Genomic DNA, 15,139 nt, shown 5'->3' with positions numbered 1-15,139 from the left:
CGGCCCGGGCCGACTACCACTCCCAGAATGCCCGGCGGGGGCCCGCCGACGGGCGGGGCTTACCGCGCCGGGAGCGGCGATTGGCTCGGGCGCCCCAGCCCCGCTCGGCGATTGGCGGAGCCGGGCACCGCCCCTCTCCCTGGGCCAGGCCTGGCGGCGCGCGGGCGGACGGGGCGCCCCGAGGCCGAGCGCAGCCCGCAGCCAGCCCGGCATGGAGCCCGGCCCCGGGGAGGGCGGCGCCGCGGGCGCGGTGCACTTCCACGGGGACGAGGAGATCATCGAGGTGGTGGAGCTGGGCCCGCCCGGCCCCGGTGAGCGGGGGATGGGCCGGGCCTGGGGGGCGGCGCCGCCCCAGGGGAGCCGGGAGCCGGGGGGGGGCGGCTCGGCAGGTGGGTCCCTGCCCCGGGGGAGTCGGGAGCCGGGAGCCGGGGGGGGGCGGCGGCGGCTCGGCAGGTGGGTCCCTGCCCCAGGGGAGTCGGGGGGCGGCGGCGGCTCGGCAGGTGGGTCCCTGCCCCGGGGGAGTCGGGAGCCGGGGGGCGGCGGCGGCGGCTCGGCAGGTGGGTCCCTGCCCCAGGGGAGTCGGGAGCCGGGGGGGGGGGCGGCTCGGCAGGTGGGTCCCTGCCCCGGGGGAGTCGGGAGCCGGGGGGGGGCGGCGGCGGCTCGGCAGGTGGGTCCCTGCCCGAGGGGAGTCGGGAGCCGGGAGCCGGGGGGGGGCGGCGGCGGCTCGGCAGGTGGGTCCCTGCCCGAGGGGAGCCGGGAGCCGGGGGGGGGCGGCGGCGGCTCGGCAGGTGGGTCCCTGCCCCAGGGGAGTCGGGAGCCGGGGGGGGGGGCGGCTCGGCAGGTGGGTCCCTGCCCCAGGGGAGTCGGGAGCCGGGAGCCGGGGGGGGGCGGCGGCGGCTCGGCAGGTGGGTCCCTGCCCCAGGGGAGTCGGGAGCCGGGAGCCGGGGGGGGGCGGCGGCGGCTCGGCAGGTGGGTCCCTGCCCCAGGGGAGTCGGGAGCCCGGGGGGGGGGCGGCGGCGGCTCGGCAGGTGGGTCCCTGCCCCAGGGGAGTCGGGAGCCGGGGGGGGGGGGCGGCGGCGGCTCGGCAGGTGGGTCCCTGCCCCAGGGGAGTCGGGAGCCGGGGCGGCGGCGGCTCGGCAGGTGGGTCCCTGCCCCAGGGGAGTTGGAAGCTGGGGGGGGAGTCTTGCTGTAGGATCTTGGGGGGGTGTGTGTTTGGACCCGCTTCTGGCCCGTCTGCATTGCGGCCCCTTCCCCTAGCTCTGCCACCCATGTGGATCCTGCCTGTCCGTCCCTGGAGCGGCTCTTTCTCCTGCCGCTGGAGGGTCCCACGGGAGCAGCTTGAAGCCTCTGTCCCTCGCCTGCGCTGCAGCAGGACACCCTGCAGAATGGCCTGTGGAGAGCCCTCTCCCTAGGGTCCAGAGGGGAGATCGGCTCCAGGGGCCTGTTCTGTCCTGGGTCTCTTTGCTGAAGCTGCCAAACCGGGGCCAGCCGCGACGATGCTGGGTTTTGTGGCATGGATGTTTGTCCTGCATCGAGTGGACTGAAACCAGCACATGACATGCAGGCCACTGGCTTGCTGTGGGGAGCGGGGGGACTAGGGCCTAGAGAGCCCCGGTAGTTGCATTAACGAGGCCCGGTCCCCTGACTCCTCCTGGGCGTCCGATCTGTTCAGAGGACCTCAGTGAATGAGTGCGGCCTGGTACTGAAAACCCTGCTGTCCAACAGGGAGGCAGTGGAACTGGCTTGCAAGCGCACTGAGGGAGGCCTCTGCCCGGTGGAGCCGGACTCTGCCTACATCACCCCCCGCCTCCCAGGGAAATGTCTCATCTGGCCCTTTCTGCAAGCAATGTGCGTGAGCTGAGGGGGGCAGAATACCCCCCCCCACCTCCGGTGCTTACATTCCCCGGCTTTTCCCCTGCAGACGACCTGGCCAATGAGATGGAAGATGTGGATTTTGACGAGGAGGCCATCCAAGGGGCTGAGGAGCAGGCCTGGGAGACGGAGGAGGAAGACGAGGGGGTGGAGGATGGCATGGAGGCCCAGGATGACAGTGAGGTCACTTTCTCTGAGCACTCGGGTAAGCTGGGGGTAGGGGCGGGCACTGCTGTATTGACACCTCGTGTGTTGTCTCCTGTCCTGATGTTCACTGTAGCTTTCTCCAAACTCAGCTGCTCCAGCTACACGAGGGCTCAGGGGGATCTTGCCAGGTGGGTTGGCCCTGCCAGGGTGAGGGGTGATCTCTGCACCCCCTCGCTGAAAATGGGATAGGACTTGGTCAGTTGAGTTCCCTCCAAGAGCTGGCTTTGCCCCTGGCTTTCCTTAGTGGGGTTGTGCCGGCCCGTGTGTTCAGACAAGATGTTCCTGGGACTTTCCCCCTGGAGGGTCCGAGCCTTCAATTGCTCCCTAGTGACTAGCTGCTGGCCGATCATAGTAGCAGGAGCTTCTCCATCAAGGCTGGGGACCGGCTGACTTATAAGTGGGAGCTTGAAGAAGGGCGGGGCAATCCTGGACCAAGTTGCTGCCACTCTGCTCGCCAAAAGCCAAACCGACCAGTCAGCACCTGAGACAGCCACCATCTAGCCTGGTATCCCTTCTTCCTGGCCTGCTAGATCAGCCCCTCCCTTGCCTTGCGCCATGGCCGATGCTGGTGTAGCCATGGCACGTTTGTCTAACATTGTCTACGCCCCAAGCGACCAGCTCCTATCCTGGGTCTTGGGGGTTAATGGGCTTAAAATGATCCCGATCTGCAACCGAGCCTGTCTGGGGTTGAGCCCTAACGAAGCGGGAGTTGGGAAGTTGGCTGGCATTCCGTGTTCATTCGGTAGGTGATATTTATTGACACTGTTCTGTCCCGTGAAGCCTCCGTTTTCTGCGTGAGCCTCGATCCCACGACCAACACCCTGGCGGTGACAGGCGGGGAGGACGACAAGGCATTCGTGTGGCGGCTGAGTGATGGTGAACGCCTGTTTGAATGCTCAGGTGAGGTGCACTGAGTTGGACCATTCTCTGGCCTATGGCAGGTTCTGCTTCAATTCCTGGTGGTTGTGGTGTGCTCCCTTTTGGGGTGTTACTGTGCGGTGTTAAACAGCTGCCGTGTTTCACCCCAGAGAGAGCTGCATTGTCATGGTGGATGGAAAAGACAGAAAGCTGGGATCTTTAGGGATGATGAGCCATACAGGTAAATCTAATGGCCTGCAACTGCTGGAGCCTGGAGCCAACCTTCTGTTGTGGATAATCTTCAGTGCTTGGCTTGATGTTATCTGCCTTAATCACCGCAGCTAACCAAGGCTGGCTAAATCACTATCCCCTGCTTCCCCATTGCCGTCTCTTCAGGTCACAAGGACTCCGTCACCTGCGCAGGTTTCAGCCACGACTCCATGTTTGTGGCCACAGGGGACATGAGTGGACTGATCAAAGTGTGGCAGGTGGACATGAAGAAAGAGATCTGGTCGTTCGACGTGGGCGACTTGGAGGTGAGAGGGAATGAAAGGGGTGTCACTCATGGAATCTGGAGCCCAGACCCCACTCGAGGGGGCGAGGTTTCTTTTTTTAAGAGACCACCTAGAACCTCAGCCTGGATTGTCAGGAGCCACGGGCTGGTGCCTGGGAACTTTCTCCAGGAAGTGAAGCTGACAGGTCTAGTTCCTATCTCCTAGGCTGAAGAGATCTCCTGATTTCCACTGGAAAGGATGATGCAGCATGTGATGGTGGCTTCTTGGCCGGGGCGGGGGAGTGGGGTGTATGGGGCAGATCCTGGGAGCGTAGAATGGTCCGGGTGGTGCAGTGGCTGACGGGTTGGAAGCTTCAGGGAGTTTTGCTTCAGAAAGTTTTGTAGCATCTGTTGGCTGTCTCAGGAGCTGCATGATGGGGGATTTCTCTGTGTAGCTCCTGGTCCCTCTGCCTTTCCTCCCGTATGTGAACCTTCGATGAAAAGATCAGAGAACACGTCCTCCCTTGTTTGTTTCTTCTCCCTCTTCTTCATTGCACCAAGGGGAAGTCTGGGTGTTACCAACAGGAATCAAAGCATTGTGTGGACTTGTGAAGATGTGCTGAAATTAGGCAGATTTTACCAGGAAAATTCTGTAGCATAGACCAGGCCCAGTTCAGTGGGGAGAAGCGAACTGGATTTTGAAACCATTTCTAGTTACCTGGCATAACTGATGCTGGTGAGGACGGTTGTATCCTGAATGCCGCTTCTGATTTGATCATGTCCCTTTAGGTAGGGAGCTGGACGCTTTCAACTCGCTGTGTATTGTGTAGTTCCTCCAAAAAGCTGAAAGTGCGTGTACAACAGGGGAAACTGAGTCACGGAGGGGCAGTGACTTGTGTAAGGTCACCCAGTCAGAGAGAGCCTGGAGAGAAGTCCTGTGCTTTTCAAAGTTTGGCTTTGAACCGCTTGCGTCTATGGATGCTGGGGCAGCGTACCTGGGGGTGACTGCACACATCTCCCTGATCGTGTGCCCGCCAGCAGGGGAGGTGGTATGGAGCCAGCTCTAGAGGGAGCCAAGTGCCCAGCCTGGATTCCCTTCTGTGGGCCCCGCTTGTGGATCCTCTTGGGCTGAGCCAGGCCTGTAACGTCTGGCTCCCCCCAGGCCCGACTGTTCTCTGCTCTTCAGCATCCTCCCCCCTCTGTCTCCCTCTTTCCCCAGTGGATGGAGTGGCACCCTCAGGCCCACGTCCTGCTGGCGGGCACAGCTGATGGGAACTCCTGGATGTGGAAGATCCCCAGCGGCGAGTGCAAGACCTTCCAGGGGCCGAGCTGCCCGGCCACTTGCGGCAGGGTCCTTCCTGACGGTGAGAGGAGAGGGCGGGGAAGGGATTTGGGGAAGCTGGGCATGGAAACTAGGCCGTGGTGCAGCCCTGCCAGTCGTTACGGCATAGCCACTGACTCTCTGTGGGCACTCCCCCAACTAATCCGATTGGGAGCCATGTGTCTTCTCCGTCGGTCCCTCAGCCAGCAGGCAGGAGGCGCCCTGTCAGGGCAGGAGTCACCGAGCCCTGCAAGGATTTTTCCCCCAGGCCTCTGTCCCTTGGCATGCAGGGGGCAGCCTGGGAGGGGGAAGGATAGGGTGGGGACAGGGTCGGGGGAGAGGGTCTAACAAGCGGCTGTTATCCATCTCTCCGTCCAGGGAAGAGAGCGGTGGTTGGCTATGAGGATGGGACTGTGCGGATCTGGGACCTGAAGCAGGGAAGTTCCCTCCACGTTCTTAAAGGTATGGAAGGGTTCATTCCCCGTGTCCGTTGGTAGCTAGGAAGGGCAGGGTGCTGGCGTTGCACTGGATTTCCTCTGTTTTACAAGGGTCTGCACCAAAGGAACACGGGGCGGGGTAGGGGGGTGGCCGGGTCCACCAGCCCCTTTCCGTGGACTCTCGTTATGCCCGTCAGAGGGGCGTGGAGCTCTCTCCTCAGAGACTGGGGGAGTCCGTCCATACAGGGAGAGCGGTTCCGATGCACCAGAGTCTAGTCTGTGGCTGGTCTCTGCAGAACCTGGCGCGTTGGCTACCTCAGCTGAGGGGCATTGGCAGACCTGCATGCTGGCAGGAGGGGGCACGGCTCCTTGCAGCAGGGCGCGGGGAGGCCGTTGGTCAGGATTGAGGGGCATCAGCAGAACTGGCATGAACTGGTGGGGCAGCTGCTCTGGGTTGGGCTCTGAGGTCTCCCAGGCAGGACTGGAACACGGTCAAAGCGTCTGACCTCCCGTTGGCTGTGAACTTTCCTCAGGTCAGGACGGGCATCAGGGCCCCTTGACGTGCGTGACCAGCAATAAAGATGGCAGCCTGGTCATGACTGGGTCCGTGGATTGTCACGCCAAGCTGGTGAACTCAGCCACCGGCAAGGTGAGGCCCTCGCACTGCCCTGGGGCTGGGTGGCGGCACCCGGGGCCCTGAGCGGGCAAGCCTGGGAGGTTTGCTGCTCGAAGGCCGAAGCTAGGGAAGGGGCTGGGTTAACAACCTCCTTTGACTTCCCTGCCCCAATCGAGTCTCCTCTCCTGGCGGCCCTGCAGCTCTGGGAGAGTGAGCTGCTCTGGCCCAGCCTGGCCTCGCTCAGGCTTGTCGCTCATTGATCTCTGCGGCCGCCTGCTCCGGGGAGGACCTGCAGTGGTGTTGATCTGCCAGCAGAGAGGGCTCTAGGCCAAGGCACCGCACTGCCCTCGCTGTCCAGAGTTGGGTTACTGGAGTTCAGGGATGCCGGTGGCTGGAGGTGGCAGGGTGGGATCACTTGCCCTCCTGGCCCAGTTGGGTTCTTGTCTCTGGGTGCCGATGGGTACCCCCCTTGCTTATTGGGGAAGGGGAGTGGCCTGGTCTGTATTTGCAGGGCCCCCACTCTGGGGCAGGGGTGGTGTCTGCAGAGTAATGGGCTTGGCTGAGGCTGTAGCAGGCTCAGCAATCTCCAGGTGGGGGGAGAGACGGGACGCTGGATTGGCTCCCAGGCCCCCCTCCCCACTGGCTCTGATGGGGGAGTGTCTCCTCTCTGCCCAGGTGGTCTGTGTGTTTAAGATGGAAAGTGCAGCCTCAAAGTCCCCGGCGGGGGAGGCCGAATCCAACTCGGTCGAGTCCCTGGGCTTCTGCAATGTGTGAGTACGGGCTGGGTGGGCGAAAGGCTGACCCTCCCGGCTCATCCTTCCGGGGCTGGGCCTGGACGCTGGGGAAGGGCCATGGGCAGAGGCGACCCCAGAAGCTGCATCAAGAGAGGGAGGGAGGGTGGGTGTGTCTGGGGGGTGCTGATTTGGCATGGGGGTGGTCCCGGTGCTGCCATGTTGCTTGGCATTCACGTCCTGGGGAGGCCAGGATGCCGTTCTCCTCCCCTCTCTTTAGAGGACCCTAACCTGGGTTCCCCCTCCCCCACCCCATCATCCCTATTGGTAACAAATCCAAGGAGTCCCATTTATCTGTTTTGCCGGGGACTGACTGAACAAGCCTCGTTCCTCCACCCAGGCTGCTCGGCCAGCAAGGCATGGGGGGCGTTTCCTTCGAAATCCACCCCCCCTTTGCTCCTAAGAGGGGGTCTGGCAGGTAAACCAGTCCGTCCCTCCCTCCCTCCTTTCACTTCCTTCTGTCTCCCGCTGGCGAAGAGGTGCTGCTTGGGAGGTCGGCAGGCCACCATGCCCCGCCTCTCACGCTCTCCCTCTTTCCCCGGGGCAGGATGCCGCTGGCAGCCGTGGGCTACCTGGACGGGACCTTGGCCATTTACGACATCTCCACGCAAAGCCTGAGGCAGAGGTGTCAGCACGAGGTAAGGGACCGGGCACTAGTTGGCGCTCTGGGGGTGATGCCCTGAGCTGTGGCCCCTGGAGACCTCGGGCTGCCCCAGAGGGCTCTGGGATCACTCAGAACTGCTGGGGGGGCATGCTCTCCTCCCAGTTAGCAGGCCTGGGGCTGCCCCGTGGCCCAGGGCAGGGGCTGGCAGCTCCTAGCATGGCTCCTGGCTGATCCCCTATAAATCTTCATTCTCTCACGGCTGTCACTAACCTCTAGACACTGCTGCCATCTCTGTCCAGGGACCATCACTGAGCCCCCTTGGCTTGGGCCTAGCCTTGGGTTGGGTCCCAGCCCCCAGCCAGAAAAGCAGGGTTTGTGGGCTCTGACCAGTGATCCTAACGTCCCTGTAGCGTGTCAAGACAGCAGCCCTTGCCCGCCCCTAAGGCAGTGCCAGGCACCACATCCCTTGTGGGGTGGAGCTCCCACGTCTGCCGCCAGACTGGGCGAGCCAGCCCCTGTGCCCTTGTCCGGTGGGGTTGGAGTGCGGCCTGCCGGTGCCCTCGCTGACTTCCGTGCCCGCAGTCGGGGATCGTGCAGCTGCTGTGGGAGGACGGCGCGGCTGTGGTCTACACCTGCAGCCTGGATGGTGCCGTGCGCTTGTGGGATGCTCGCTCCGGGAAGTTGATCAGCGAGTATCGGGGCCATTCGGCTGAAATCCTGGACTTCGCCGTCAACAAGTGAGTGGCTGTGGCGGGCTCTGCCTGTGGTATGTCTGCCTTCGTGCTGCAGCGGGCACGGCCCCCACTCAGTCTGCCCGTTAGGCTGGCTGTGGACACGGGGCTGGCGTGTGCTGGGGGAGGGCGGGGATTGGCTCCTACATACGTTAAAGCCTGCGAGCTTTGCGCTCAGAAATCGTGAGCTGTCCTGCCCCAGCCGGCTCGAGAATGGTGGCGCCGGATGTGATCAGACTCGGGGTCTGTGTTGCATTAAGAAGGGTGCTTTGTTAGGCCGGGCTGAGAGCAGGTCTCTGCCTCTTGAGGGGCACTGGCGGAGCCGAGGGAAGCAAAGGCTAGACTGGACTAGCCTGTCTCTCTGTCCCCTTCTCTTTCCAGACCCAAGGAGTGTGGGCGGCGGCTGGGGGGCTCTGCCCTTTGTCCCCCGAGCCTCTCTAATCCGATCTCCCGTCTCTTTCCCAGGGACGCGTCCATAGTGGTGACAACGTCCGGGGATCACCAAGCCAAAGTGTTCTGCGTGCAGCGCCCGGATCGTTAGCGTCGGCGCCTGGAAGGGAGCGGAGCACTGTGGGAGCCGAGAGCAGTGCATTGTGGGATGGGGGGGGACTAAACCCACCAGCAAAGTGAGGCAGAGCAATCCACGGCTGGAACTCGAGGGGGGTGGGAGGTTGGCTTGTACTGCACAGGGGACCCCTGATCCTTTTCGCATAAAGTGATTCATAGCTATCGCTTGGCCATCTCCCCCCTTGTTTAGTTTTAGGGCTAATCCCAGGGTTTTCTATGAAATGTTTTAATTATATAAATTATTTCACGTACTGGATCCTGTCTGTTCCGACGTCTCCCACGTCGGCCAGGGCATCAGAGCAGCTCCTGCCTGTTGCACCAGATCCTTTTTTGGGATCTAGCCCCGGGGTGGGACGGGGGGGGGTGTTGGGTGCTGATACTGGCAGATCCTAGGGGGTTGCAGGGAGCGGGCAGCTGGGGTGAAATGAGAAACTGATCTGCCCGCCTCCTCCTTGCATGTGGATGCTCCTGGGAAGTGCTGATGAGATGCGGGAGTGAGGGGTTATGGGGGTGCCCCATGGGGAACTGATTCCCCTAAATTGTCTTCACTGTGGGACTCTTCTGCCTTCTCTCCCCTCCAAAGGCTCTGTGTCCCAGCAGTTCTCTCTGGGGCCCCATAGGGCTGCCTCTCTTGTGTGCCAACCGCTGACTCCCTGCCGTGTCTTCCTGACCGCTGCCATGCTGGACCCGGTTTGGGCCCGTCAGATGGTAGCATGTGTCAGGGCAGGCAGCCAGCTTCTCTGGGCAGGCTGTAATGCCAGGCTCTGCTCACCTGGGTGCAGATGAGGCTGCCCTGGGATCTCGGCCATGCTGCTGGCCATGCGCTGAAAGGCAGCCGATTGGGGATCTCCCTGCCTCATGGAGGAAGGGGGTTCCAGAGTCTCAGGTGCCCCCTCCGAGCGATCCCAGCCCCAGCGTTCAAATCTCAGGCCTGCTGCAGGGGAGCATCAGAATAAAGCCCCTAAGGTAGCAAAGAGAAACCTTTGTGGGCCTCCGGAGAGCTGCGCCAGCCCCCAAAGGGCTCCCCGAAACCCTCCTGCTGTATCTGGGTCCAAGGTGCGTCTCTGGGGTCCCGTGACCGCCTACCCTGCCCGCTGCACAATTGCTAACGTATTTATCCCCCTTCTCCCGTGAGACAGGGCAGGGCTGTCCCCACTGGACAGAGGGGAACTGATGCATGGCGATCAAGTCACATGGCCAGTGTCACCTGAGCAGAGGGGAATTGAATCCAGCTGTCTGGAGTTCCAGGCAGGCTCCTTGGCCGCTGGTCCGTTCTTCCTACTGTGTGGCCAGAGGGATGGCAGGGCCAGGTCCAAGGGGGCACAGATGGAGCTGGCTGAGGGTCACACCCAGCATGGCGGGGGGCGGGAGGGAGTTGTCTTTTGGCCACTGCTTCTCTCGGGGGCAGCAGGGACTCACGAACCCAAACCAAACACGGGGAGGGAGGATCCCTTGTCCCAGCCAGGGCTGGGGGTTGTGCCTGGAGGGTGGCTGATCTGCTGGGGAGAGGGGGAGATGATGGAGAAGGGGCCGCATGGCCCAGCCATTGTGGTGGCTTTTCCTCCCCACCCTGGAAGGGACATGATTCCCCCCCGTTGTCCCAGAAGGAGGGCAAGCATCGCCAATGTCCCTGCTAGCCCGCTCCATGCAGGAGTCAGAGAGGGCAGATGGTGCCTGTTCCCCTGGAGGCTGTATGGGGAGGGGTGGATAGCAGGCTCCTTGCGACCGTGGCCCAGCCCGAGAAGCTGGTTCTGGGGAATTGGGAGGGTCTTGGCATCAGGGCTTTACGCTCATGAGGGCTCTGTTCCCCCTCGCTTCCTGCAGCCCCTGGGCCCCTGATCTGGCCAGGCTCTTTGCAGTTTCCTTCTGTCCTATGTCTGCCGCCTCCCCTTCAGAGTCCTGCCAGTTGGGGCGGCCGAGACACCTAGATCCCTGGGTTCTGTTCCCAGCTCTGCCAATGACTTCTGGAGTGACTCACTCCCCCCCCACCCCCCCGTGGCTCAGTTTCCCCATATATAAAAGGGGGATAATACACAGGGCGGTGGGGCTTAACTAACTGCTGTCTAAAGCGCTTTGGGATCTCCTGAAGAGAGATGTTATCAAAACACAAGCTGATGCTGCCTTGTTGCCCCTGGCCCGTTGCATTTTCTTAATTTATCCTACATGCTTTTAACCTACCCTCTCTCCTTTATGCAGCTCCGGTCTCTGGAGGGGGGCCACGGTGCCAGGGGGTGGGGTGGACGAAGCCCGGTTCTGTTAATGCACTTATGCACATTTCCGTTGTACGCTGAGGCAAACTTATCTCAGCCCAGGCAGGAAGGAAGGAGTGTGGTGGGGAAGGGCAGGCTGTGCTCCAGGGCAGCTTGCAATCTCTGGATCCCCTGGCACAGCCGTGGACACCTGCAGAATGCAGCGGGATGCCCTCCTGGCTGGTCTCGTCCCGTTAAGACACCAGACTCCCCAAGGAAAGAGTCCTGGGGAAAGCCAGAGCTCAGCAGAGAACTTGGCAATGCTTCCCTGTGTGTGCATTTACTAGTGGAATCGTGCCCCCCCTTTTTTTCCCAGGCCTGCTGCCAGGGATTTGGAGATTGGGGGGGGGGGGGGGCTGCTCAGCCTGGGAGAAGGAGAAGAACCAGCCCAGCTAAAGATGGGAAAGACCTATTGGCTCCCCTGGCCCTGCCCCAGTAGGGGAGTGGCTGAAGACTGTCTGTTCCCATCACACTCCAGTGCCTTCTCTGCACTCATGCTGTGGCCAGCAGGGCTGCCCTTTCCACAGTGCGTGGGCTGCAGGAGGGAAAGGGCACAACCTGCCAAATGCCAGAGGAGGTGATTGCATTGGCAGCAGAGCAGTTACTCTCCTTGCGAGTCCGGGATCCCGTGTTGGTCTGCAGCGAGCATGGCCAGGTGTGAGTTTGCTTGTTTTTCTTCTAGCTAGAGTGATATGGGAGGAATGGAGCTGCTTTGGCCCATAAGGAAAGACCCTTGCTCTGGGTCTTTATTCAGGGCAGCTGTTACATGGGGTTGGCTGTTTATGGCAAGAAGAGATGACTTGTAGCTGAGATCAGGGCCCCGTTGTGCCCGGCGCTGCCGAGACGCAACAAGAGACAGCTCTGTAATTCACTAGATAATGCATTTTCAGTTTCAAGTCTCAGTGGTGAAGGTTTCTCTTTAGACGGATCCATGTTTGTATTTCTTGGGTGCGAGACTGGGACTTGGAAGCCCGAGGTCAGTTTCCTGCTCCGCTACAGCCTTCCTGGGTGGCCTTGGGCCAGTCTCTTAGTGTTTCTACACCTCAGCTGCAGAATGGGGAAAATGGCACTTCTGTTTCCTATGGCTGTTGGGAGGGTAAGTTCATTAAAGCAGTGGTCCTAAACCAGGGGTATGTGGACCCATGGGGGTACGCGGAGGGCTTCCGGGGGTACGTCCACTTACTAGGTAGTTGCCTAGTTTTACAACAGGCTACATAAAAAGCACTAGCGAAGTCAGGACAAACTAAAATGTCATACAGACAATGACTTGTTTACACTGCTCTATACACCGGACTCTGACATGTCAGTACAATGTTTATATTCCAATGGATTTATTTTATAATTATATGGTAAAAATGAGCAAGTCGGTAGTCTTTCAGTCATGGTGTGCCATGACACTTCTGTATTTTTATGTCTGATTTTGTAAGCAAGTAGTTTTTAAGTGAGGTGAAACTTAGGGGACGCAAGACAAATCAGCCTCCTGAAAGGGGACCAGTTGTCCGGAAAGGTTGAGAGTCACCGCAGGAAAGAGTGCGAGGGGGTCAGATACCACAGGAGTGGGGCCAGGAAACGACCTGTTTAGCGGAATGAACTAGATTTAAAACCGATAACGTTAAAACTTTTACTCCTCTGGAGAGCATCAGTTTCAGTCTGTTTAAAATGGTTTCAGCTAACCCCAGGGCTGCTGATTTGAGCAGTGAGGTGAAAACCCCACTCTCCTAAGCAGCTGTGCTTGACAAAGATTGGCTGGCACTTTTCAGAAGAGTTCTCCCACTGCTCTGGCCACATTCCCACCAGGAAGGAATTCACTTGCTGCTTCTCCCTCTTTTCCTGTTGAATTTAGATACTGAATGCTTTATCGCTTCCTGCCCAAACTGGCTTACAGCGTTGCTGGGTGCTGTGAAATAGCTGCTGCATTCCACCCCAGAGGTGCCTGGATCTCGGGGCTAGGTGAAGCAACCACCATACCAATAAAGGCTGTGAAGGATGTTGGATGACTGGTGGTATATAAGAATGGCCCTACTGGCTCCGACCAAAAGTCCGTCTAGCCCAGGATCCTGGCTTCCAACAGTGGCCAGGGCCAGGTGCCCCAGAGGGAGTGAACAGAACAGGGAATCATCCAGTGATCCATCCTCTGTCGCCCATTCCCAGCTTCGGGCAAACAGAGGCTAGGGACAGTAGGAGGGTGGTGAAGCACTGGAATGGGTTATCTAGGGAGGCGGTGGAATCTCCTCCCTTAGAGGTTTTTAAGGTCAGGCTTGACAAAGCCCTGGCTGGGATGATTTAGTTGGGGATTGGTCCTGCTTTGAGCAGGGGGTTGGACTAGATACCTCCTGAGGTCCCTTCCAACCCTGAGAGTCTATGATTCTGTTACACCATCCCTGCCCATCCTGGCTAATAGCCATAGTTGGATCTATCCTCCATGAATTTATCTAGTTCTTTTTTGAACCCTGTTATGGTCTTGGCCTTCACAACATCCTCTGGCAAGGAGTCAAGAGTGTGCCCTTGTTGCCAAGAAGAACAATGGCATTTGGAGGTATATAAGTAGGGGCATTGCCAGCAGATCGAGGGACGTGATCGTTCCCCTCTATTCGACATTGGTGAGGCCTCATCTGGAGTACTGTGTCCAGTTTTGGGCCCCACGCTACAAGAAGGATGTGGAAAAATTGGAAAACATCCAGCGGAGGGCAACAAAAATGATTGGGGGGCTGGAGCACATGACTTATGAGGAGAGGCTGAGGGAACTGGGGATGTTTAGTCTTCGGAAGAGAAGAATAAGGGAGGATTTGATAGCTGCTTTCAACTACCTGAAAGGGGGTTCCAAAGAGGATGGCTCTAGACTGTTCTCAGTGGTGGCAGATGACAGAACGAGGAGCAATGGTCTCAAGTTGCAGTGGGGGAGGTTTAGGTTGGATATTAGGAAAAACTTTTTCACTAGGAGGGAGGTGAAACACTGGAATGGGTTACCTAGGGAGATGGTGGAATCTCCTTCCTTAGAAGTTTTCAAGGTCAGGCTTGACAAAGCCCTGGCTCGGATGATTTAGTTGGGGTTGGTCCTGCTTTGAGCAGGGGGTTGGACTAGATACCTTCTGAGGTCCCTTCCAACCCTGATATTTTCTGATTCCACAGACTGACTGTGCGTTGTGTGGAGAAATACTTCCTTTTATTTGTTTTAAACCTGCTGCCTATCTGGTGACCTCTAGTTCTTGTGTTAAGGAAGTGTTGTTAACTACTTCTCAAATCTACTTTCTCTGCACCAGTCCTACTTTTATAGACCTCAATCATATCCCCCCTTAGTCATCTCTTTTCCAAGCTGAAAAGTCCCAGTCTTATTAATCTCTCCTCATATGGAAGCTGTTCCATACCCTTAATAATTTTTGTTGCCCTTTTCTGAACCTTTTCCAATTCCAATATATTTTTTTTTTTTGAGATGGGGCGACCACATTTGTACACAGTACTCAAGATGTGGGCGTACCATGGATTTATATAGAGGCAACATGATATTTTCTGTCCCTTTCTTAATGATTTCCAGCATTCTGTTCCCTTTTTTGACTGTCGCTGTACATTGACTGGATGTTTTCTGAGACAATAAAACGTGTGTTTTATTATACTCTGGGCCTTACCTCCACTTCCCACCATGAGGTTCTTCTGTACAACCAAAATTACTGTCCCTCAAGGTCCCATTTGGAGGGTTCGTGGGTGTAAAAAGAACTGTAAGAATTTTCTGGTGATTGGTAGAAAGGGGCCCTAGAACAGTGGCTTTCAACCTTAAAATTTTTGGAATAGAGATGCCAGACCCCTTTGGAAATCTTAGACATAGTCTGCAGCCCCCCCCCCCCCCCAAGGCGTCCCTGGACCACAGCTTGAAAACCACTGCCCTAGAAGAAGCAGCTCCCAGAACATCCGAAATATTTCTTTTGGGGGAGAGAGGAGATGGTTCCCTGTCACTGCCTCTGAGCCAAGATTCTGCCATCTGGAAGGTCCTACTCCTGCTCTCAGGTTTCTGTGGGTCAAGCTCATAGGGGCTAGGAAGGGGATATAAAAACATTTCACCTCTACAGCACAGGTTGGAAGCAGGCCCTGAGTTAGGAGTTGCATGCTACAAGAAGAGAGACACTCTGACCCTTTCATCATCGCTGGTTTAAATCGTAACCCCGGGGTGCTAACAGAACTGGTTACTCCCTGCTGCCTGGATCATATGAAACGAGTTAGCAGGTCTCAGCCCAGTTTGTAGTAACCAATTTGTTCATGTACTAAAACCTATCAGTGCCTTGTCACATGCCGCCCTTACCTCCTGCACATTTGATTTTCAAGCACTTTCCACCCAAGTGGGCCACTGGCATTAACTCCATTTTGCAGATGGGGAAACTGAGGCACAATGACTTGGGAGGGT

At 58.6% G+C, this 15,139-nt stretch overlaps 1 protein-coding gene across 1 annotated transcript; it reads left to right on the top strand.

Annotated features, from left to right (window-relative positions):
* The first annotated feature begins 119 nt into the window (after positions 1 to 119).
* On the top strand, positions 120 to 8,753 carry AAMP (angio associated migratory cell protein). The gene is made up of 11 exons (XM_073304940.2): positions 120 to 311; positions 1,922 to 2,077; positions 2,860 to 2,979; positions 3,334 to 3,473; positions 4,650 to 4,794; positions 5,130 to 5,213; positions 5,722 to 5,837; positions 6,480 to 6,574; positions 7,143 to 7,233; positions 7,782 to 7,936; positions 8,396 to 8,753. The coding sequence occupies exons 1-11, from the start codon at positions 212 to 214 to the stop codon at positions 8,469 to 8,471; spliced, it is 1,278 nt and encodes a 425-aa protein (XP_073161041.1). The 5' UTR covers positions 120 to 211; the 3' UTR covers positions 8,472 to 8,753.
* The last annotated feature ends 6,386 nt before the right edge of the window (positions 8,754 to 15,139 follow it).

Source organism: Lepidochelys kempii, chromosome 11 (genome assembly GCF_965140285.1).
Source record: "Lepidochelys kempii isolate rLepKem1 chromosome 11, rLepKem1.hap1, whole genome shotgun sequence".
Lineage (NCBI taxonomy): Eukaryota > Metazoa > Chordata > Testudines > Cheloniidae > Lepidochelys > Lepidochelys kempii.
Note: the sequence above shows the minus strand (reverse complement) of the source record. Positions and strands in the feature narration are given on the sequence as shown.